The sequence below is a fragment of the Xylaria bambusicola genome (assembly GCF_022495145.1).
Source record: "Xylaria bambusicola strain CBS 139988 unplaced genomic scaffold F5B22scaffold_34, whole genome shotgun sequence".
Taxonomy (NCBI): Eukaryota; Fungi; Ascomycota; class Sordariomycetes; order Xylariales; family Xylariaceae; genus Xylaria; species Xylaria bambusicola.
Window position 1 is genome coordinate 29,976 of NW_025953587.1, and position 21,273 is coordinate 51,248.

Here is a 21,273-nt window from a genome sequence, read left to right on the forward strand (position 1 = left end):
AACCAAGACTGTATCTCTATACCAAATTTTGTTAGAAGCAGTCATTGGATCGTCACAGTCTGTATTTGCAATTCGTATCGTAGTCGGAATGTATCTTATATGCCGTCATTCGTGTTACATTGTGACATATTAAAACTAGGTACTCGCTGCCCATCTGAAAGCCATGGACTACTACACAAATATCTCATTGATTCGTGCGTGCATTAGTCTTTGTCTACTATACTGGTCTTCAATATGTTCATATGCTGCTACTGTAGTCTAACTACTTAGCTTCAGAACTACGGTTCCTTCCTTTCCTGATTTCCTTCACCCCTCCAAGTAACAATGCCTCTAAACCATGTGTTCAAAGTACCTTTCAGCACCGTGGCGTTGTCTGGGGTTCTGAGATTCTGTCACAAATTCAATATCAACTGGCTCCTTTGTCGACAACTTCTGAATTAGAGCTCTTGGCTGTAAAAAAAAGGCAGGGAACTAATCTGATGTATCTCGGTCGGTGAGGCCGGGTACTGTGTGCGTTGTGCTATCTTAGGCTGCAACCTCCTTTGTCCTGTTGTACTGATAATGTAAGCTACCTAGGATAATTATCTCACAAAGTCACTTTGTAAAATGAGTACTGCAGCCACTTCCAGAACTATCTAGTTACTCTAGGTAGATAGCAGGCCTTTTTGACCATCTTTCCTGTATGATCTCGCGCTGAGAGTATATGTAGGCACGAACTCCCGAATAGTGTATTCTTCCTGCCAACTGATCTTCTAGCTACCTAGTTCTACGACGTTCAATCAATTCGTCTTGTCCAACAATAGATCTCGGAGCTTGGGGCCGATGCCCAGGGAATCACGCTAAGCCGGATTCGTCTACAACGAGGATTAATTAAGGCAGCATATCAACCACGTGACATCGCGTATTTGCTTCCACATCCCAGACGCATCCCATCCACCCGACGCGTTGCCAAGAGTACCTACCCAAGCCTTCAACCTGAGCTGAACCTCCCAGATATCTTTCGGTAATCGGCTGTGATAGTGTTGCCTAGGGGGAAGCTTCCACGACTCTGGAACGCCTTGCCACAGCCCTGCTAGATCTAGGTAGTTCGGCCTTAGTGTGGCTTACAAGGCACGCCTGCCGCTACAATCCACTGAGACACACATCTCCATCACTCTAGATTGTTTAAATCATATCTTTGATTTCGACTCAGCTGGCGCACTTGGGTTCAGCACTTCGAGACATAGATTAGTACATGTATTAGTACATGGATTAGTACACGATGCCACCCAGGCAACCGAATCAAACCAAGCTCACATTCGAGCCGACCGGTGCAACTTCCAACCCGTCCACGTCTGCCTACTCGCCTGCCCGAGTTAGATATGCCAAAGCTTCGCAAAACAGTCCAGCTGCCCGGTCGTCGCCCATGGCTGCATCTTCTTCCTTAGCTTCTGGGAGCTCTCGCCGCACCAGCAGAAGGAAACAAAAGCAGGGTAGGTTGGATGACTCAATCCGTAAGTTTTCTCTCGTTCTTTCCTCTCTATCCTATTTACCATTCTATCCAAACGAGAATGTGCAGAAAATGTTATGTCCGTAATATTGAGCTCTGCTGACACAATTGACAGCGCCACCAGCCAGTTTCATGCCCAGGCAGACTGGCCGCCGACCTCGCGCTTTGGAAGATGATTCCTCTTCTGAATCGGCTGTCGAGATTGGGGATGGAGGTTATGATGATGATGATGATGATGTCGACCTTCTACCTCCTACCCAGATGGCTAGCAAGCCGCAGAGCAGAGAGGCCTCAGATTCCGAAGACTCGGATGACGAGCCAATTATTGTGAACCCAAAGTCATCTCAGTCGGTTTCTACTAGACTGAAGAATACTGTTATCTCAGATGATAGCGATGAAGAAGAGTCAGAACCTCCAAAACTATCATCCCCGCGTAAGAGACGACGCTCAGCCGTTAGTAGGTCTGACGACTCGGATGATGCTCCCGTTTTGCCACCAAACTCCAAAGGAAAGATTTCACCTCATACACTTATCGAGCTTGATGATTCGGATTCGGATGTCATTTCTCCATTGAAGAAAAGAAAGATTGCTCGCCATTCATCCCCAAGCACCCCAGTAAATAATCGTACGCCAGGGAGATTAAAGAGGCCAGGGGAGATGGTCTCTTCTCCCACGAAAAAGCCACACAAGGGACACAGATCTGATAAGCAGAAGAAGATGGAGCTTCTGCGACGTCGCCGTGCAGGCGAAAAGATTCAGCAGCTCACATCCTCAGAGTCATCTTCAGGCGAGGACGAAAAGCGTGGAATTTACGACTCCGATTCTGAAGGCAACTTTGAAGCGCTGAAGGAATTTGATGATGAAGAAGAGGAAGTGGAGGTGCAAGAGCAACCGGCTCAGACTAAAAAGAAGCACAAGCGCAAACGTGAAAAGTCGGCAGACAAGGAAAATAGTGAGAGTGATTTAGAAGACTTCGTCACAGATGATGATGACGCGCTACTAGGTGCCCCCGTGGACATCCCACTCGAGTTCACATCACATGCTCACAAACCCTTGAAAGACCAGTTTCCATTCGTAATAGAATGGTTAGTTCATAACCGAGTCAATCCGGCGTTTGATCGAAAAGACCCTGTCTACGTCAATGCATGGCACAAACTCGATGATGAAGTCAGTGGTCTCGCAAATTCGAAGTTCACATCGGCTGCCTGGAAATTAGATTTCAATCGTGCATTGAAGAGCCGCCCGCGGCTCGAGACATTCCCACTTGCCCAGATTGGCACAGGCTTGTATGACACTTGTCAGGCCTGCGGCCGAAGCGGACACCCTTCAACTTTCAGGGTCATTTTCTCGGGTTCACCATACTACAAGGATACACTCGCGGAAGTCGAGTCAGATTCCGAAGATGATGATGACGATAATGACGCGGCATCCGTCGATGAGCACGGTATGGAGCTACCCCCGGCGACCAAGGAATGGAGTGTCGGAAGCGTATGCTGCAGCAATGCCGAGACAGCCCATAGCCTGCTTCACTGGAAACACGCACTCAAGGAATGGGTCGAGGCGCGCCTAGATGACGAGGGATGGATGACGCCTCAGAAGCTGAGCGAACGTGAGAAGATGAAGGCAAAGAAGCGCCGCGCACTCGCCAATCAGATCGTGGACGACTGGCAGGAGAGGCGCGTTGTGGCTGCGCTCTACGGTGATTTCAAGAATACTATCGAGAACGCCCGGAATCAGGCGACCACAGGGCGCGGTGCGAGAGGGAAGTTCCGATAAGACATTGTAGTCTCCTCGTACTCTATCGGCAAAGAGAGGGCCAAGCGCTACTGTCCCCTACCTCACATGCGCTTGATATGGTGCGCTACGGCACATGTGCTCAATAAACTACTTTGAGTAGTAACAATGGTAGCGGTATTGCAGATAGATCAAGTTTAATACCGACGAGGAAATTTGGTCGAGGGTGGCATGTAATAGGAAGCAGAAAATGCTGGGATGCAGTGTTACGGAGTAGGATAAGTTGCATACAACTTCCTTCTGCCAGGATCGAGTAGCTAGATGTCCGAGGACAAACTTATCACCTCATTCCCGGCGACTGGATGGAACACATCTAACCTGGAGCACTACCTCGGTACACACGGAAGCTGGGATTCCCGTTCATAAATCTTTCTTGTTATTCATGGAAATTTGACGATGTAAATCTAGGGCCTAATGCGCCTGGAAATCGCGTGGGGGATGAAGGAGGGGAGTCAACATGAGACCAAGAGATATGATAATGAATAGGCCTTTATAGCCAGGCTTCCTTTCTCCTTTTTCAAATAACGCTTACCATACGCTGAAAATCTGATTGCACGACGACATGGACTCTGTCCTTCAATTGATAATAGTTAGAGTATTATCTCTATCTAGTCAGGTAAGTAACGCGCAAATCTAAAAGTTATTCTGTATGATCGTCATCATGAATCTGGCTAGTCTTTTTGCACACCGCCCATTAAAGATTTCCCTCGACTTTTCGTGTCTTTTTTCTTCACTTTTATTTTTTTTCTGTACTGTCTGTAGCTACTTCAACTACCCTCACGATCTAACCGCCTTCGCCGCCTTGACAAAAGCCTGTATCCGGTCTAAGCTCTGCAGCCCGTCGGGGCCCTCGACGCCGCTGCTGACATCGACGCCGACGATGCGCTCGGCCGCGGGGCCCGAGGCTTGTATGACTTCGGCGACGTTCTCTGGGGACAGGCCGCCCGCGAGCATGATCCTCAGCTCGTGGTCACGCTCGAGCGCGGCCTTGACGGCCACGGCGTCGAGGAGGTGGCCCGAGCCACCGGCGGTCCCGGAGTCGAAGAGCGGGACGGCGTGGTAGCCGCGCGCGCCGATGCCGGGCTCGCCGGGCTGGAAACGTCGCATCACTGGGACGGGGATCGCGCCGGTCCACTCGAGGGGCTCTCTGCCGTGCAGCTGCACAATGTCGAGACGGTATCGGGCTGTTAACTCGAGGACTTGGGCGAGCGGCTGGTTCAGGAAGACGCCGACAAGTAAGGGCCGCGTGAGGCCCGGCGCGCTGATCTTTTGCGCCGCGGAGGCGAAGAAATCTGTGGCCTTGGTTGTGGAAAGTGCGGATGAGGAGGGAGTTGCGGGGCGCGAGAAGCCGTGTATCGCGTCTGAGATGGCGCGCGCTGCCTCGTCGGTGACGGTGCGCTTGCGGTTCGGGACTAGGATCATGCCGATGAGGTCTGCGCCGGCCTCGGCCGCTGTGAGAGCGGCTTCGGGAGTGCGGGTACCGCATATCTTGACGAGGAGGGGCTGTGTTTCTGATTTCTTCGGCTCGACCTTTCCGGTGCAGAGCTGTTCGATGAATTGCGATGCATCTGGAGCACGCATGATGGCCTCGCCGACGAGGATGGCGTTCACTCCGTCCTTGTGGTTGGCGACGACATCCTCGTGTGTGTTGATGCCGCTGAGTGCACAGATTATTGTTTCTTGAGGTACGAGACTGCGTAGCCGGCTTGTCGTGCTGAGATCTACTTCAAATGACTCGAGATTGCGGTTATTGACCCCAATGACCTTGGAGCCTAGCTTCACCGCCGTTGCCATTTCCTCTGCGTTCTGGACTTCGACCAAGGGCTCCATGCCAAGCGACACGGAATATTTATAAAGGCGGGTCAGCAATTCCTCGTCTAGCATCTTAACGATGAGAAGCACCGTGTCAGCTCCGGCTAACCGGGCCTCCAAGATCTGGTACTCCTCAAAGATGAACTCCTTTCGCAGAATGGCCGGTCTATTAGGCATTGCGTTGAGTACTTGTCTGACTGCCCGTAAATCTTCTATGCTTCCCTTGAACCAATCTGGTTCGGTAAGAACAGATATAACGCTAGCCCCGGCTAAGGCATATTTTTTCGCTTGGGTTGGCGCATCGATATCCAAAGCGAATATGCCCTTGGACGGCGAGCCTCGCTTTATTTCAGCCATTAGGGAGACATCGAAAGGGCTTTGGCGCAGACGGTCAACAAATGGGATCTGTGGCGGTGCCGCGTTTAAGTTGTAAGCAGCCTCAAGATCTTGAGAACGTTGTGATGGGATTTGCTTTTGGGCTGCCACAGCTTCCCTCCGTCGGGCGTATATTTGCTGAAGAATGTTATTTTTTTTCGGGGTATTGAGTGATGTTTTCTCTATATCATTAGCCACTTTGTTCGCCTCTACTGAGTCTTGCAGACGCTGGTTTTCGGCCCAGGTACCAGCCTGCAATCGCAAGAAATTCTTGATCATTATACGGCCATCTTCGGAGAGAATACTTTCTGGATGGAACTGGACGCCCTCAATGGCTAGCTCTTTGTGGCGTACTCCCATAATGACACCCTTTGAGCCATCATCCCTCGGTATCCAGGACGTAACCTCGAGACATTCTGGTAGGGTCACGTGGGTGCCGGCAAGTGAGTGATAACGGGTAACTGGTAGCCCCTGAGCCATACCGGCATACACACCCTTGGAGTCATGGCACAATGGCGAGGTTTTACCGTGTAAAATTTCACCAGCAGAGCTCACCTCGCCCCCATAGACATCAAATATGCACTGTCTTAGCATAATGTTAGAGGCGAGCCGCCGGCGCAAGAGAGTCATTGGTCGAGGACCCGGGGGTGGTTAACTCACTGGCCCATGCATACACCAAAAATGGGAATTTTCCCGGCGAAATGCCTGATGGCATCCCGGCTGATTCCAGAGTCGGTGACAGGATGACCTGGGCCAGGACTCACGACTAGCTGAGTCGGGTTTTTGGCGATGAGCTCGTCAAGGGTGATCTGGTCATTTCGAAAGACGGTGACCGTGGCACCTTCTAGCACGAGATACTGGTAGACATTCCACACGAACGAATCATAGTTATCAATGAGAATGAGATTCGAAGCGGTTGGAACAGGCGGAGAGGGATCTGGATGATGTGGCGAGAAGTCGACGATTTCGGCTGCGGCGGCCATGGCTCAAACCGAGGTCGGACACGGCCAGAATAATGTATAGCGAATTCGACTAGTAAGTTTAGGACTTGCTGAGTTAGGATAACTTGTGAGTGAGAGTATGGAAAATATAAAGCTGAAACAGCCCTTGTATGTTAAACGACAGGACTGGTATGAGCTTGGTGAAAGTAAGGGAGTCACGGACAAGTCAGTCATCGGACGGCGGTAGCGGACAAAATCCGTTGCCGGTTCGGGCAAATTCTCGGTGGGGTATTTCGGCACCTAGCGGCCCTGGAGATTCCCTTATTCTACTAGGTACCTACTTATGTATGTACACGTAGGTAGGTCCCAAAGCTCTCCAGTGAGCTTTCAAGTCTCAATTGATCTTTAGTGTCGATGTTAATGTAAATTTGGAGCTAATTATCTGATTATCTGATCAGGTAAGTCAATACTTGAATTCATACAGCAGCAAGTATCATCTAGGGGGGTTGTAGGTATGCACTTAACTGAGTACACTGGCTGGCACTGGAGCTTGGGTCTCCCTTTGCTACTAAGGGCTGGCGTATTGCAGGTAGTAGGTAGGTACATGTACTCACTAACTGCCCTGAAGCTCCAGTGACTTTGATAGCTCCTTTGGTACTTGCATAGCCCACTATGCCAGGTACTGATACATGTAAATGGGTGTCTGAGGTACCAAGATGAGGTACCTCTCTAGCTTTCCTAACTTAGAGGTAGGTACCCCCTATATTGACTTAGCTACCCAGAAACCAGGTAGCAACCTCTTATCGAAGCTTTCTGCGACCTGCGATCAACACCTACCTAACTAAGTCTCAGCCAGTCCAGCTTAGTCGCGTCACGACAAACAAAAAAAGTAGACGAGAACCAACCTCCCGTCGCAACATTCTGCTGCTTCACATGCATTTGCTGCATCACCAGTGCGCATTGCTCGCCGATACCTGCAGCAATGGCAGAGCCACTTGCCGACCAGCTCTATCTCCCGCCTTTGGAACCATGTCTTAAGGGCGAGTCCGTCATCTTGTAAGTCATGGAAGCCTTTCCCGAGATCCCCCTCGAACTTGCTGACCCTGATTGTGCGCGCTTTAGGTCATGGAAACTAGTAGCATCGGCTTTGATGGACCCTTCTGGTCACCGTCAAAGTAGCCAGATCGTCGTCGACTTCTTCAATGACCCTCTCGTGCAATCCTTTTTCACCAGCCCAGGCTCTGCCTTCGAGCCCTCCAGCGACAAGAGCCAGCACCATGCGACCTTTGAGAGAAAGACAGCTGCCATTCATGTCACCCCAACCCCCAACGAAAAATACGACATCAACGTGATCAAGGAGGACGCTTTGTGGTTAAGCAAAAATGCCCGAATCAACGAGGTGGCTGCCTTGCGAGTTGTTGTTGTCGAATACCAGTCCCGTCCTACAAGCCAGCTGCTCGGCCCCATCTCGAACCAGGATGTCGCCGGCTTACGCGCTGCTGCTGGTGCTGGGAATGCACAGAGCTCCAATATCATACCAGGCCTAACCCTCACCGCAACTCTGGATGCGTCCGATATCCAGGCTAACTTCGATAAAACCGAGAGCCGGCGACAGCGCATCTTCCAAACCTACCTCTCCGAACGCCGCTTTTACGCCGCTACGAACGAATATGTCTTCACTCTGATGCTGCAGGAGAAGCTCCCCACATCATCACCCACCGAGGCTTCGAGTTCTATACGGCAATCGCTCCTCAACGCGTATGGTGTCTCGTCCAAGCCAACCCAGAAACCAACCGCTGACATCCCTACCAAAACATGTCATGCCTTGATTTCCCAATACATTACTCTTTTGCCAGACTGCATCCAACAGGCCGGGGCTAGTCTGGACTCGGTGGTTAAGGATAAAGCATTACTGAACGAGGACAACCAGGAGCTGTGGGTTCATACTTGCTTGATCGAGATATTACACCGCATGACAATATTATTTCAGCTCCTAGATCAGTTGAGCGATAGCTTTGTATCGGAATCGGTGGCTAAACAATGGTTTCTTATGGTTAACGACCTCAACTTCTTGAATCAGCTACAAGGGGTAGGCTATGACTCCAAGTTCTGAGGAGAACATGCGGCTAATCACAATCTTAGTTCTCTCAAATCATATCTGATCTGATGATCCCATTGCAAACTCTTGTCTGTGTTATATCATTAAAGACCCTCAATCTGCCGAGAATGATGGCATTTTTTGAAGGCGAAATTGATCTAGACACAGACAACGAGTACTTGGCAACCTCAAGCGTCCTTGAACTGATACACGATGTCCTCGAGTCTTCAGTCGCGTCAGGGTCGGCTTATATGTCCCCTGTTTTGTTCGCATGGGTGCCTATTGTACATGCTATGTTTTCTTCCTATCAGGAAAGAGCAGAAAAGCGTGATGCCATCCAGAATCAGAAAGCTGTCGAGAACTACGACTCTAATACACAGATGGTGCCCAGAGGCCGGAGGAATTCAGCTGGGAGTATCACAACTATCGACAAAAGGCGATACGACGATTTTCTCATTAATAAAAGCTTGGATCGCGACTTTGAAAGGGTACAGCTGCTTGCAATTGTTGCGACAGATGAGGTGCATGTTTTCGATGTGATCGCGGCGTTGGCATCACATCTAGGTCCAACTGAACGTGGTATCTTTCCCTTCGCAGTAGGATCTAGAATGAGGATAACCTTCATGGACCTGCTTAAAGCTACATATCCATTTGTTGGTTACAAAGCAGAACCACTGACCTCTCTTCTGTCTGTACTTGGCGGCTCTCACGGATACTGGGACTTGCCTGCGGTCCAGGAAGCCTCACAAGATGACATTCTTCATTGCGCATTAAAGGACCAGCTTATTTTAGAAGCATACGTTCAGCAGGCGCTGGATCGCTTCCCATACGAGTTCGCTCCATTCCTGACTCTGTGTCGGACGCTTGGATGTGCAGCTGCCTTGCCAGACACCAACAACCATGAACGTATTAGCAGGCTGCTGGAGAAGACGCCAACACTGACTTTTACTCTGCCCGACGATTTCACACAGTATCATCTTGCAAATGAAGAGGAAAATTCGAACTCTTTTCAGTTTATAGACGATTTTCCTCTGTTCTCTCCTGTCTCAAGTCGCAAAAGAATTGCGGCAGATGAAGAACTCTTCGTTATACCTGCTGGGACCTACGGACGGTTCATCGTGGATGAAGGAAAGATAGTGCGAGTGGAATATGAGCATTCTTCTCTGGCACTACTCGGCAAACGTTTAGACCTGAACCTTGTCGCTAATAGATACGATATGGCGCTCGGTGTACTTACACTTGACGATATTGCAGAGGTTATTTCGTTGCTTGCGACGTTGATTCGGGCGGAAGCTCTGAGAGCCTCTAGTTCGAACGGAAGAGCGGTCGGCTCTTCAGAGGCAGCACTCGCTATCGTGGGAGAAGCCAGCCGAGCACTGCCCCGTAATAAAGATATCGTATCGGTGGTATGTGATACAATGGATGTTCTCATGGATAGCGACCAGGACGACTTTGGCTTGGGGGCTCTGGTCGCTTGTGTACAGTTTTTACATGCTATCTTACCTATCTGCCCCGGTAGAGTCTGGTCATATATGGCGAAGTGTACCCTACTTCAAAGTCAATCACAGGGTGGCCGGCTTGCCCGCATCATCGGCAACCTCGACTTGTCCAACGTTCAATTCGACCTGCTAGTGTCGACTATACGACTATTCTCGGACCTGGTAGAGAGTGCAATGACCAGCTCCGTCCGACGAAAGACGGACGTTAAGCTAAACCCCAGACAGCAGTCGGTTGATAATGTTTGGCTTGGGGTCTCGGATAAAATAATTACGCAAATCACACTAGCAATCGCTCAGACAACCGTAGACTTACTGGAAAGTTCATCGACATGGAGATTTGCAACAGACCAAGATCGAATGACCCTAATGCGCGATATCGTGCCTATCATGGAAAAAATCATATACTATACTTTCAGCATGGATGACATATCTGCCAAGACTGCATTAATGTCTGTTTTGGTGCCTGCTGCAAAGTTCATCGTCGACAGTTTTCTTGGACCATCTGCTGGCAGTCTGCGTGTCCTGCCGCTCCTAGGAACGCTTGTCGCAGCAACACAGGGTCTCGAATCAACTGTATATGCGCAGCGGTCCCAAGTATTTCGTGATCAGACGTTAGTCGTCCTAAAGTTTGCAACCAGCCTGGTCAGGGTAGCAAATTATTCTGACCGTTCGTCTACTACGCTAGAATACCAACTATTCAAAATAACACCCTATGTCGCCCGGCTCTGCGCACGAGATCCTATTTTCAAGGGACCTGTGATTGAGCTTCTGGAGTCATTAGTTATCAGTGCCGGAAAGACAGTTGGAGAGCCCCCGTCTTTGCTCGGGAGTCTTGGACCTCAGACCTCTCGCTCGTTCCTTCAACTTATTAGCACTCTCGATAGACCATTCAACCAGGCCCAGGAAGCTAACACCATTTGGCATTTTTTCTCGACCATTGTACGCAATAGACAACAGTGGATGGCAAATTGCCTTCTTACGGGTAAAACCCCAAAAGATGCAAAAGCAAGCAACAGCAAGGCCGCGGAAACTACCCCAGATTCGGTTCTGGGGTCAGCTTCGTCAAGGCTTGCCTTGTTATCAAAGCTAGACCAGTCAGAAGCTTTATCGATCTTGGACTTCATCACTTCCGCTCAGAACTTTTGGCCTTGGACCATATTTACCCTACAGAAAAACACAACTTTCCTCGCCGAACTCAGGAATTTTGTTCGTATTCTAAAGCCGTCGTCCGTTACTATGAAGACGAAGGTGCTACAAGCTTGCAATGAGGCTCGGATTGCAGCATATATCGCCGAGATTTTTGCTATGCAATTGTTTCACCTACGTCAGTTAGGCCAGGCAGGCTCATTTGCCAAGGAGCTTACTCAAGACCTTGACTATTATCTGCGAGACGGTGTAGGTGTTGCTGGCTATAATAGGGGACTTCACGTCAACTTCGCGAGGAACTTTAGTAGACAATATCCGAACTGCTCTCTGGAAAACTTTAAACGAACATTACTGGAGCCTAAATCACTAGGGGGCGAATTTTACTATGCCCTTGGCTTTGCCGACAGGATGCTGAAGTTTGACCCAAGCTGGATTGGACCACGCAGTTCAGGTTTCAGAAACGAAATGGAAATGGCCAACATGAACCTATCGCTAGTCGATGCTCAAGTGGTAAGTTTTATATACATAATATTTCGTCTCTAGACATAGAACACTAACCAGCCCAACAAGTCACTTTATCATGCTTGGGAATTCCTTTTACTTGAGCTTAGCACGTGCTTGCCAGATAACGACACCCTGAAGAAGCAGTCTATACAGGTTGCTCAGCAGTGCCTTGAGGCGAATCAAGAGATCCAAAGCCACGATCAAGTCTTCGAGCGACTTGCAGAGTCTCGAGTAAATTTAGCACTCATTTTAGTTCAAAGAATTGTGAACAGTTCTCCGTCCGCTGGCGATGTTGCGCAATTGTTGAACTCTATCTGGGGAATAGTGAGCAGCTATCAGGAACCATACGCATCACAAAATATCTCGATATACCGCACTCTTCTGAGATTATTGTATGTCACGTTACGAACTATGGTCCGATCGTACGGGCAGACCGATTTCAACGCATCTGTGCGTGACAGTCAGGGAAACAGCATCTCCCCAGCCATCGTTTCCCAAACTGTATTAGGTATCCTAGATGGGGTTGTGTGTAAGGGTTTCCGTACAGTCGTGGCGTTCATTCACGATTCAAGTACTGGTGTTTCTACCAGCGATGTCATCATCATCAATGCCATTTTGCAGGCATGCCTATGTATCCCAGGCATGGAGCAAAGTCAGACACAGATCCTCAACATTCTGACCGCTCACGATGCAGTCCAGGCGGCTGTATCGCTATATTCGTGGGCAGACAAGCTAGCTGAGCAAGGAGACCCGATATACGGTGAACTAGCACTGCTTTTTCTTCTCGAACTATCGACTTTGCCTCTGGTCGCCGAACAGCTGGCGTGCGACGGGCTCCTTGATCAAATCACCTCAGCCAACCTTGCTACATATCTCCGTCGGCCTAACGTGTCGCCCTTTGCTGACTCGGTTGGCTTACAACGATGCTACAGTATCTGGGCCAAAGGAATCGTGCCACTTCTCCTGAACCTGCTTTCGGCCTTGGGTGCAACGATCGCGCCAGAAGTTGCCTACGTACTTAACCAGTTCCCGAGTTTGATGCAGTCCAGCATTGATCGGTTTGAGGCCCCAAGCGACAGCCAAAGGCGAGGTCGCCTGGACATGGCCTTTATTACCCCATTATCTGTCTCTGAGATTCACTCGTTGGCGCTCGTGACCCAGGTGCTAGGCGGCTTACGAGCGGGCAATGCGAGAGACATCCCCGCTGTTGAATGGGATTCAGCCACTTTACTGGAAAATGTAGACTGGTGGATTGATCATCGCAAAGTGCTGCGAGAGAGATTGGTGTCACTCGGTCCAAGAGAGGCCGAGCGCAAGACGAGGCCAGCTTCAGACGCGGATCAGAGACGAGGCTCGGAAAGCCAACTCGAAGCCAATGTTGTAGAGCAATTAGAGTTTGTACGAATTGTGCTCAACGATGGCCCGGAATAGGGCTCCATGGACTTGAAAGGAGTATTTTACATTAGCTACATTTTAACAGAGTGATGGAAAAAAGAATAGGGGCAGGCTCTGCATAGGACGCCATGGCGTATAGGCGTTTCCCCGGGCAGGGCAAAAGACATGTTTCTACCTAATATATTTTTTTGTCAGAGATACAGGCACATGTTGTTGAACAAGGGCGAATGAACCATCCTGCTTTTCGTCGTATCATGACTGGAAAGTTGGACTTTGTCAATTACCATGTGTTATCGAAATAAATGACCCCTTGGCCACTACCTGCCTGGGGACTCATTGTGTCTTATGCAGTGTTACTGTCATTCTCCATCGCGTTCATTACGGTAGGTTATGCCGTGCGTGATTATGTGGCGCGCGTCATCATCTCACACCGCAAGAGACTTGGCCGCGCTCCAGACCCTTTGATAAACAACTCCCTGGTTGGATAAGTGTGTAGTTCCCCATTGATGATGTATACTAGGTGGATTATAGGTATGTAGTGGAGGACTGTTGGTTCTAGAATTGTTCCCTTGGCCAAGTCCGCTGTTTTGCTAAGTACTTAGTCTACTACCTATAGCGTTGTGTGTGTGTGCTTTGTACACAGGTGTCAAATCACAGATGTAGATACTAAGTACACTACAGCAGCAGATCGAGATAACATCCTAGTTTGACAGGGAATGCTTGCCTTGCAGCCATGATAGCATTACAAGTATGTGTGTAGTCCAAGGGCGGTTGTGTAGTGTACTTCCTTGTAGGGACGCATGGTAGGCAAAAACATGTGATGGGGAAAATAATTCAAAGGACTTATGTCTGGCGCGACTGTCGCCTTTCGAGCCGAGCCAAGCCTGTGCTCATTTCGGTCCCGTCGCCTTTAAACTTCTTTTACTAGCTATTTAAGCTCAAGTAGGTTATAAGCTTAGCTTAGGTACCTAGGTATCTACATGCAAGTAAGTAAGCTGGGACCTCCTTGCCTTCGAGGTTCTAGGAACGGCTGAAACAAAGAATTCAAGCTACTGACTGCTATCATCGCTCCTACAAGAAGATAGATGAAGATCTAACGTAGAGATGAGAAAGCCGCATGCGTGGACTTTTTGAAAGAAAGTGAGTATTGACTTTCAACGTACTCCGCATGTTAGGTCGGACAGACATACGCATACAATGCTGGTGTCAGCAATAGTGTGCATACCCACTTCTGGCCCAAGTTGGTAATTTGATGATTTCCCATCTACGGACACACAACTACGTCATGTCGTCGAGCGCATTACATACAGTTGGGGCTTGTTGTGAACTTACTACAGCACTGTCAAGTTGTTGACAAGGCAGCAGGGGTGAAGCCTCCAATTTCACTGAGACTGATGATGTTCCTTGTCCCTCTTTCCCATCCTCTTGACATTACTGGGCGTCTCCTTTCTCATCCTCAGAGACAACTTGTATACATAGGTATATGTGTATTGCAATAGGTAGGTATGTAGTAGTAGGTATATATAGATGGAGTGGATGGATGCAAGTAAGTGGTATTTGGAATGTCCATGTTAATCTCCGACTAGGTAGCATGACTAAGACTTCAGGTGTCCCGCTTCATTCTTCTTGGTTTTGCCTAAGTTGAGAAACGAAAGAATGCGAAACATTGCCGAGGCTCTGAGCTTCGAAACAAACGATCCACTTAGTTTATATATAGAAGCTTCTTTTACTGTAAGTATGTGTAGATCATTTAAGAGAGCAGATGTACACTACAGATGACAGACTGCACTAATCTCGTGTGCCGATGTACACTACGCTGCCGACTAAGGAATACATGGTTTAGCACACAGCCACGTCTTCGTGATGGATGACATACAGAGATACTAACAGTCCGTTCCAATCGTTCGTTCACCACACGCGCTAGGTACATGCAACATGTACGAAGTATGCCACTGTTTCTCGAATCCCCTGAGCAGACCCTGAGGAATCTCCCTTGCTCTTCTCTCATCCTCATCCCCTTCCCCTTCCCCTGCCCTGCACAATACCCGCGCTAGCAGTGCATAATGTACGGTACCTGGGTCTACCTGGATCGACCTGGGCCAAGTAGGTTGCAATAAGCCGGCAGTGCCGATCTGGGGCGTCCGCTGGGCAGACTGGGGTCTCTGGGCTGACCTTTATATTGTTTATTCTCCACCAACACTTTTGCCGTGGCCAGCCAAGTCAGCGAAGGAAGCTGACCCCTTGCCCTTTACATCGAGCATCTTACTGCACCAATCTACACTCTGGGATTGTAGAGTCGCGTTCTCGGATATCTACTGTACACACGCTGCACTGCGCGACCTACGGCACTCGCAATGCCTTGTTTGCAGTGTCTGCTGTGATTTTCTACAGAGGAAGTATGCCATGTCGAGCCTTTGCGCTTTACTGCTATATCTAGGTTACTTAACATTACTGCTGAATACGCAAGAATAACACGGGCGTAATTCCTCGGCATTCTATTCTAGATGTAAGCCTTTATGCAAGCCAGGACAAGCTGTCTTGGTCAGCCATCCTGCGATGCTACCCAAGAAGGTAGGTAGATCACCTATTGTACCGTACCACCAAGGACACTACAGCCTATTATTACTACGGGGTCCTTTATTCTAAACCAACGACGTGTCTGTATGATGGCTGGTACACATGTAAGTACACTAGGACCTGTGGGGGAGCCCTAGGGATCTATCGAGTAACGATCGTATGCTTTATTTTATTTCCCTGTCCCGGCCGTCGTCAGGATAAACAATTCAGGTTGATATAGCCTGCCTCCGCCCGTCTTTATTTTGTTTACTGAACGTACTAACAAGGGAATGGGATTAAGTTGAACGGTCTAGTCTATAACTAGTGAGGTCATCAACCATATCCTAGTTCTTGAGGTTCTTGAGCCTCAACACCCTTAAGACAATTCCTGGTTTCAGCAAGAACAAACGGGAACAGGCATTCAACTGAATCGCAGCGCTGATCTGAAGAGCTCGAAACTAACGTGTTCTGGCTTTGTACTGAGCTACATATTGACACTGAAGATTGGTGACTGTGTTTTCACACTGCTCGAGACGTTACCGCAAAATGGATGGAACTTGGGTTCATACACTTGAAGACGGGCTCGAGCCAGTCTCACTTTCAAACCGACCACCAGCTCCTGCTCCTAAACCACAGAGGTTCCAATCCGTTCGCGTCTCAAGTGGTCGACCAAGATTCCAGGACCGTGCAACACCCAAGCGTCACAGCGCTTTATATGGGGTCCAAGAACTTCGTCACCTCGAAAATGGGCTACATGGAGGTAAGACAGCCAATAGCTAACCGTTCAAAAGATAGACAAACTCATTAGCGTGTATAGGTAACTCGCCGACTGGAGGTTTTGGGGACCTGAGTCTCGTAGACCCCCACAATCGGCTTCAAAAGTTGGAAAACATGCTGTCAGGACACCAGCCGGAGGACGAATCACAGATCCTTGAAGAGAGTGGGAGAGAGCTGGCTCAGCCGTTGGAGACCTCAGAGGACCCGATGCTGCAGACTAAGCCCATGACGAGGGACTGCAACTGGGAGCAGTTCAAAAACCGGTTTCCAGATGAGACGGAAACTTTTGCGATCGAAGTCCTACTTGCTCAGGATGATTTGGTCGAACAGATCGAAGCTGACCAATTGCGGCGCTTAAAACCGGAGGGCAGGAAGGCTTTCGAAACAAACCGACGGAGATCGCGACAACCTAGAGGCCGAAAGAGAGTAGAGAGCACCCCGATAGCCCGCGTTCGTGTCAACTCAGCCATCATTCTAGGATATCTCAGCAAGGTGACGGGTGAGGGGCCGTGGGTTGAGAAATCACATACGTTCCTGGCTCCTTTTAACCTCTTCTTGCATTTCCATGAGGACATGGAGAAAGAGCTCCGCCAATTGGAGGAGAGATTTGGGAATGGAGGTGCCAGCGCGCCATCAGCTGATGGCTTGGAAGCATCCAACGATTTTGATTTTTTAGGAAGCAAAGAGCTGCAGGGGTTGATGAGAAGCCGACGAGCTTACGCTGAGATGAAGTGTTATGTGGAATTTGTCAAGACCCGGCTCATCCCTCGGCGCAATATGTTCGCTAACGCAGATCACACGCGCCCATCGAAAGTGAGCTATCGCGATTTGGCATCGTTATTCCGGCCGGGTGACTTAGTCATTGAACCCGGCACCTCTCAGTCCGAAAACAGGATCCGGGATAAGCGTAGTTCGGTTGTAAATGTCACTGAGCCCAAGCTTTGGAAGGTATGCTACATGTCTGAAGACACGCCCAACTGGTCGGTTCAGGGTCTCGATGCACCAGGTGCTCAGCTTCAGAGTCAAATCGACGTTGGAGATGAAGCCACACATCTGCGCCTTTACTACATTGACTTTGACGGCCAGCGATTCTCTCCTGTTAGGGGCGATGTCTCAATTGAGGCTTTTGAGGGAGAGCGCGAGATATCAAAACTCCCGGTATACCCACTGCGATTTCATAAAGATCACCAGTGTCTCCTGAAAGAGCTTCAGGAAAGAGGTCAACGATTTCGAGACATTGTGTCCTCGGGAAACTCCAATCTTTCTTACCACGGCTGGACCTTGACCAAGGATCCCTCTGGCCGCGATATTGCAGCCAGACCAGGACAAGAAGCTACCGTTTGGCCGGAATATATCGAGAGCGATGTCATTGTCGACTTCAACGAGGCGTTCCAAGTACACCCGTGGTGGAAGCCAGCATTTAGACATTTCCCGGAAGCTGAATCATTCTATCCTACAACCACCCGCGACGAGTTCCCGATAATAGAGTGGTCAGATAGATCCCGCTTCAGACAGTTTGCTAGCCGAGAGGAGACTGTCGTCGAATACGATGGCGTGAGAGAGCTGGAATGGGCAAAGTTTACCGAGACGGACGCCTTCATCAGCCAAGGCGAATCATCAGAGCCACTAGCTCATCTAACACAAACTTTATCACCAGGCGACCTCGCGCTGCTCCCAGCCCGGCTGTTCGTTTACGCACTGCGTAGCCGAGCCTTCATCAACGCGGATATTAGATATCTAAAACCTGTACGAGACACTCTAAACCCGCTGGAAAGCCTGCAGCTCCCGGAGAAGCACAAGGATATGATACAGTCGGCTGTCTTCGGGCACTTGGAGAAGAAGAAAGTCCGGAGACGAGCTACGCTACTCAACAGCGAGTTCATGGACCAGGACCTCATCCGCGGCAAAGGGCGAGGATTAGCCGTGCTACTTCACGGGCCGCCCGGTGTTGGAAAGACAGCCACAGCCGAGGCCGTCGCCCATTTATACAAGAAGCCATTGTTCCCGATCACCTCTAGCGATCTGGGAACTGATCCGTGGGACGTAGAGACCAAGTTGTCGGAGATTTTCCGCCTGGCTAACTTGTGGGATTGCATTCTGCTACTTGACGAGGCTGAGACCCTGCTTGCCCAAAGAGAGAAAAAGGATAGTAACCTCCAGAAGAGTTCTCTCGTCTCAGGTAAGCCGACCATTTCTCTTATCAGACGCGATAGTTGTGATAGGACAAATACTAACGTGTGACCGACCTATATAGTGTTTTTGCGAACACTCGAGTATTACTCGGGCATCCTTTTCCTCACCACAAACCGGCCCGACGTCATGGATGACGCCGTCAAGTCGCGTGTGCAGGTCAGTCTCCAGTACCCGCGTCTCGGACTTATCGAGACGCTCGCCATCTTCCAGACGAATCTCGACCGTCTCATCGACATCGAGTTCGAACGGGCTAAGATCACGGGTGAGACGGCGCTTGAGGTCAGGTCAGACGGGATCCTGGCCTTCGCAGCCGCCCTTTACCATCGCCACGAAGGCAACGCGGCGTCTCCGCCATGGAACGGGCGCCAGATCCGCAATGCGTTCCAGATCGCGCCGTCAATCGCGCGGTATGGACGCAGACACAGCAATAACAGCAGTGAAAACAACAACGGCTCGCAATCAAGCGACCAGGAGCCCTTTGTCGGACCGGAACATTTCGAGAAAGTCGAAGAGTCAATGACGGAATCCGAGACGAGCAGCAGTGGTGGTATCGGTAGACAAGCCTCCGGCAGCGTGGACATCGAGCGCGCAGACCATCTATCGCCCAGCCTGGTGCCGCACTCGAGCCCGAACCGGCAGACGGCCTTCCCGCGCCGCGGCATCCGCGGCAACAACCGGTTCTCGAGCGAGATCCAGCGCAACCGGTTCTCGGGGGAGTTCCACCTGCGGCAGCGTTCCTCGTCGTCGGTCGCGCCGCTGTATCTGCCGTCGACGCAGCTCTGCGAGGACGGGAAGCAGCCCATGATGCCCATGCCGCACCGACGCGAGCCTTCGCCCCCTTGGACGCCTGACCTAGCCTCCGTCTCCGATGCTGCTTCTCCAAGGGAGTAAATAGATCGACACCCAAAAATGCGGGCTTTCTAACAGATTTGAATTTACGTACCTCATGTGCCCCGAGTAGGAGCAAATGATATAAAGTAAGTTGGAGAGGGCGATGTATGATGAAGGACATGAGCAAGCGGCGCGCAAAGAATTTCTAAACTTTTCAGTATAATGGGTAGATGTTTACGCCTATGCTTTTGACTCATGCTGCTGCATGTCATCCTGGTCAGAACTTTTCTCCCTACTTTCAATCAATATCCTATAGCGATGGTCCGCCGTGTTTGTATATATAGTTGTGCGCCATCATAATCGGATGTTCCTCTATTTTTCATGTATATACATATATTATTGCACAACCTGAAGAAGGCGATGGAAATGGGAGAGAGCGAGAGACAACCCTGGAATCATGCATGAATGGAAATGGGTAGAAAGCGATACCATTCGATTTATAGAAAGATACTTTCCTATCTCTGTATTGCGAGAGCTGAGCTAGTTTTTGCTATTGTTCGTTGACTTCATTAAATTCGGGACTGAATGATACTCGTCCCTTGAGGCTTGGTCAAATGGGGGACAGCTCTGCACTACCTCCTGCGAGAAGGAAATCTTGACGGAAACTTTATCATTATAAGTGATTCTTAAAGCCTCTCTGACCATTTCACCTCAGGATGCTGCTAGCGCTCCCTTTTCAATATTTAAATTACCTACCGTTCATCATCTCCCGAAGGTAATCCCAGTCTAATCACTATTATGTTCAATCATCTCAAGAATTCAAAATTAGGAATGGCGAGGCTTTTTTCCTTTTCCATCTCGAAATCCCTACCAAGTCTAGGCATTACACAGGCATCGATCCTCCAATCAAGAAAACCCAGGCCGTCTAATCATACAGAAAAGCAACCTTAAGTCCAGCCAGACGCAACGCATAGCAAACCTGTTCTCTCGTTGTGACTGGTCTTTCGTTGCATGTACAAGATACCAGATTCTAGAGGAGCCATATCTGAGATCATTTCATAAAAACCCATATCCAGATGTCGTTACACATATCCCTCCTTCGCCCCTACCAAATAGACTGATATACGAAGCTTCAAGTACGAGCCAGTGTCACACCTGAGAATATTTCTCCCTCAGTGAGAAAAGACGAGAGCCCCATGGCACGACCTGACGAATGATTCGCTTGGTTGACGCAAGATAGCATAGGAACGGTGGGAAAAGAACACATAGTTATCCACAGTTCTAATGGCTCCCAGCTGGTTCTCCATCCTCTTCCTTCCGTGTTTTATTTTTGAAAGTCAGAGGTCTTGATTTACCGGAATTGCTGCTGCTGAGCCATGGCGGCATTGTGCTCTTGAAAGCGTTCGCTCAGGCGCTGCGTGAGCGCCATGTGTTTCTGGACGCAGCGCGTGACGCAACCTGACTCGCGGTTCGAGAGGGACTTGGAGGTGAAGTCGTCGACGCATGACATGAAGCAATGATCAACGAGGTTGCTGAAGAGCTGTATGGAGTATCTCCGAATTAGAAAAATGTCGAAAACGTTATGAATGAGTAATAACAGATAGAGTTGAATTGTACATAGATGAATGAGTAGAAGAACGTACGTTGAGGAATTCTTTGACCTGGCGCTTCGCCATGCGCTGCTCCAGCTCGCGTGTCTCGGCTTGTGTGAGTCTGTAGCGTCGAGTCGAATTAGTTCTCGCATGCCCCCTCTCTCGCGTGGAATTGCCGATTGAAATGGCAAACATTGAATCAGTCAAACATACCCGTCCATGGCTGCTGTGTTTAGTCTGTGTTGGATAGATGCCGGACAAGTTGATGTTG

At 49.6% G+C, this 21,273-nt stretch overlaps 5 protein-coding genes across 5 annotated transcripts; 3 read left to right on the forward strand and 2 right to left on the reverse strand.

Moving 5' to 3' along the window:
- Window positions 1–1,261: 1,261 nt before the first annotated feature.
- Window positions 1,262–3,265, forward strand: F5B22DRAFT_648433 (uncharacterized protein; the record flags this gene model as incomplete). Its single annotated transcript, XM_047979010.1, has 2 exons — window positions 1,262–1,493; window positions 1,605–3,265. The coding sequence occupies 2 exons, from the start codon at window positions 1,262–1,264 to the stop codon at window positions 3,263–3,265; spliced, it is 1,893 nt and encodes a 630-aa protein (XP_047828869.1).
- Window positions 3,266–3,662: 397 nt separating this feature from the next.
- On the reverse strand, window positions 3,663–6,545 carry F5B22DRAFT_297488 (indole-3-glycerol phosphate synthase). The gene is made up of 2 exons (XM_047970481.1): window positions 6,131–6,545; window positions 3,663–6,056 (listed from the first exon to the last, which is right to left on the reverse strand). The coding sequence occupies exons 1-2, from the start codon at window positions 6,451–6,453 to the stop codon at window positions 4,061–4,063; spliced, it is 2,319 nt and encodes a 772-aa protein (XP_047828870.1). The 5' UTR covers window positions 6,454–6,545; the 3' UTR covers window positions 3,663–4,060.
- A 705-nt stretch (window positions 6,546–7,250) lies between these two features.
- Window positions 7,251–13,222, forward strand: F5B22DRAFT_297521 (nucleoporin subcomplex protein binding to Pom34-domain-containing protein). The gene is made up of 4 exons (XM_047970482.1): window positions 7,251–7,467; window positions 7,534–8,500; window positions 8,554–11,664; window positions 11,725–13,222. The coding sequence occupies exons 1-4, from the start codon at window positions 7,394–7,396 to the stop codon at window positions 13,087–13,089; spliced, it is 5,517 nt and encodes a 1,838-aa protein (XP_047828871.1). The 5' UTR covers window positions 7,251–7,393; the 3' UTR covers window positions 13,090–13,222.
- A 3,371-nt stretch (window positions 13,223–16,593) lies between these two features.
- Window positions 16,594–19,470, forward strand: F5B22DRAFT_637640 (uncharacterized protein; the record flags this gene model as incomplete). Its single annotated transcript, XM_047977469.1, has 2 exons — window positions 16,594–18,565; window positions 18,641–19,470. 2 exons carry the CDS (start codon window positions 16,594–16,596, stop codon window positions 19,468–19,470), a joined length of 2,802 nt encoding a protein of 933 aa, XP_047828872.1.
- A 1,291-nt stretch (window positions 19,471–20,761) lies between these two features.
- Window positions 20,762–21,197, reverse strand: F5B22DRAFT_648437 (Tim10/DDP family zinc finger-domain-containing protein; the record flags this gene model as incomplete). Its single annotated transcript, XM_047979011.1, has 2 exons — window positions 20,762–20,950; window positions 21,054–21,197. The coding sequence occupies 2 exons, from the start codon at window positions 21,195–21,197 to the stop codon at window positions 20,762–20,764; spliced, it is 333 nt and encodes a 110-aa protein (XP_047828873.1).
- Window positions 21,198–21,273: the final 76 nt, after the last annotated feature.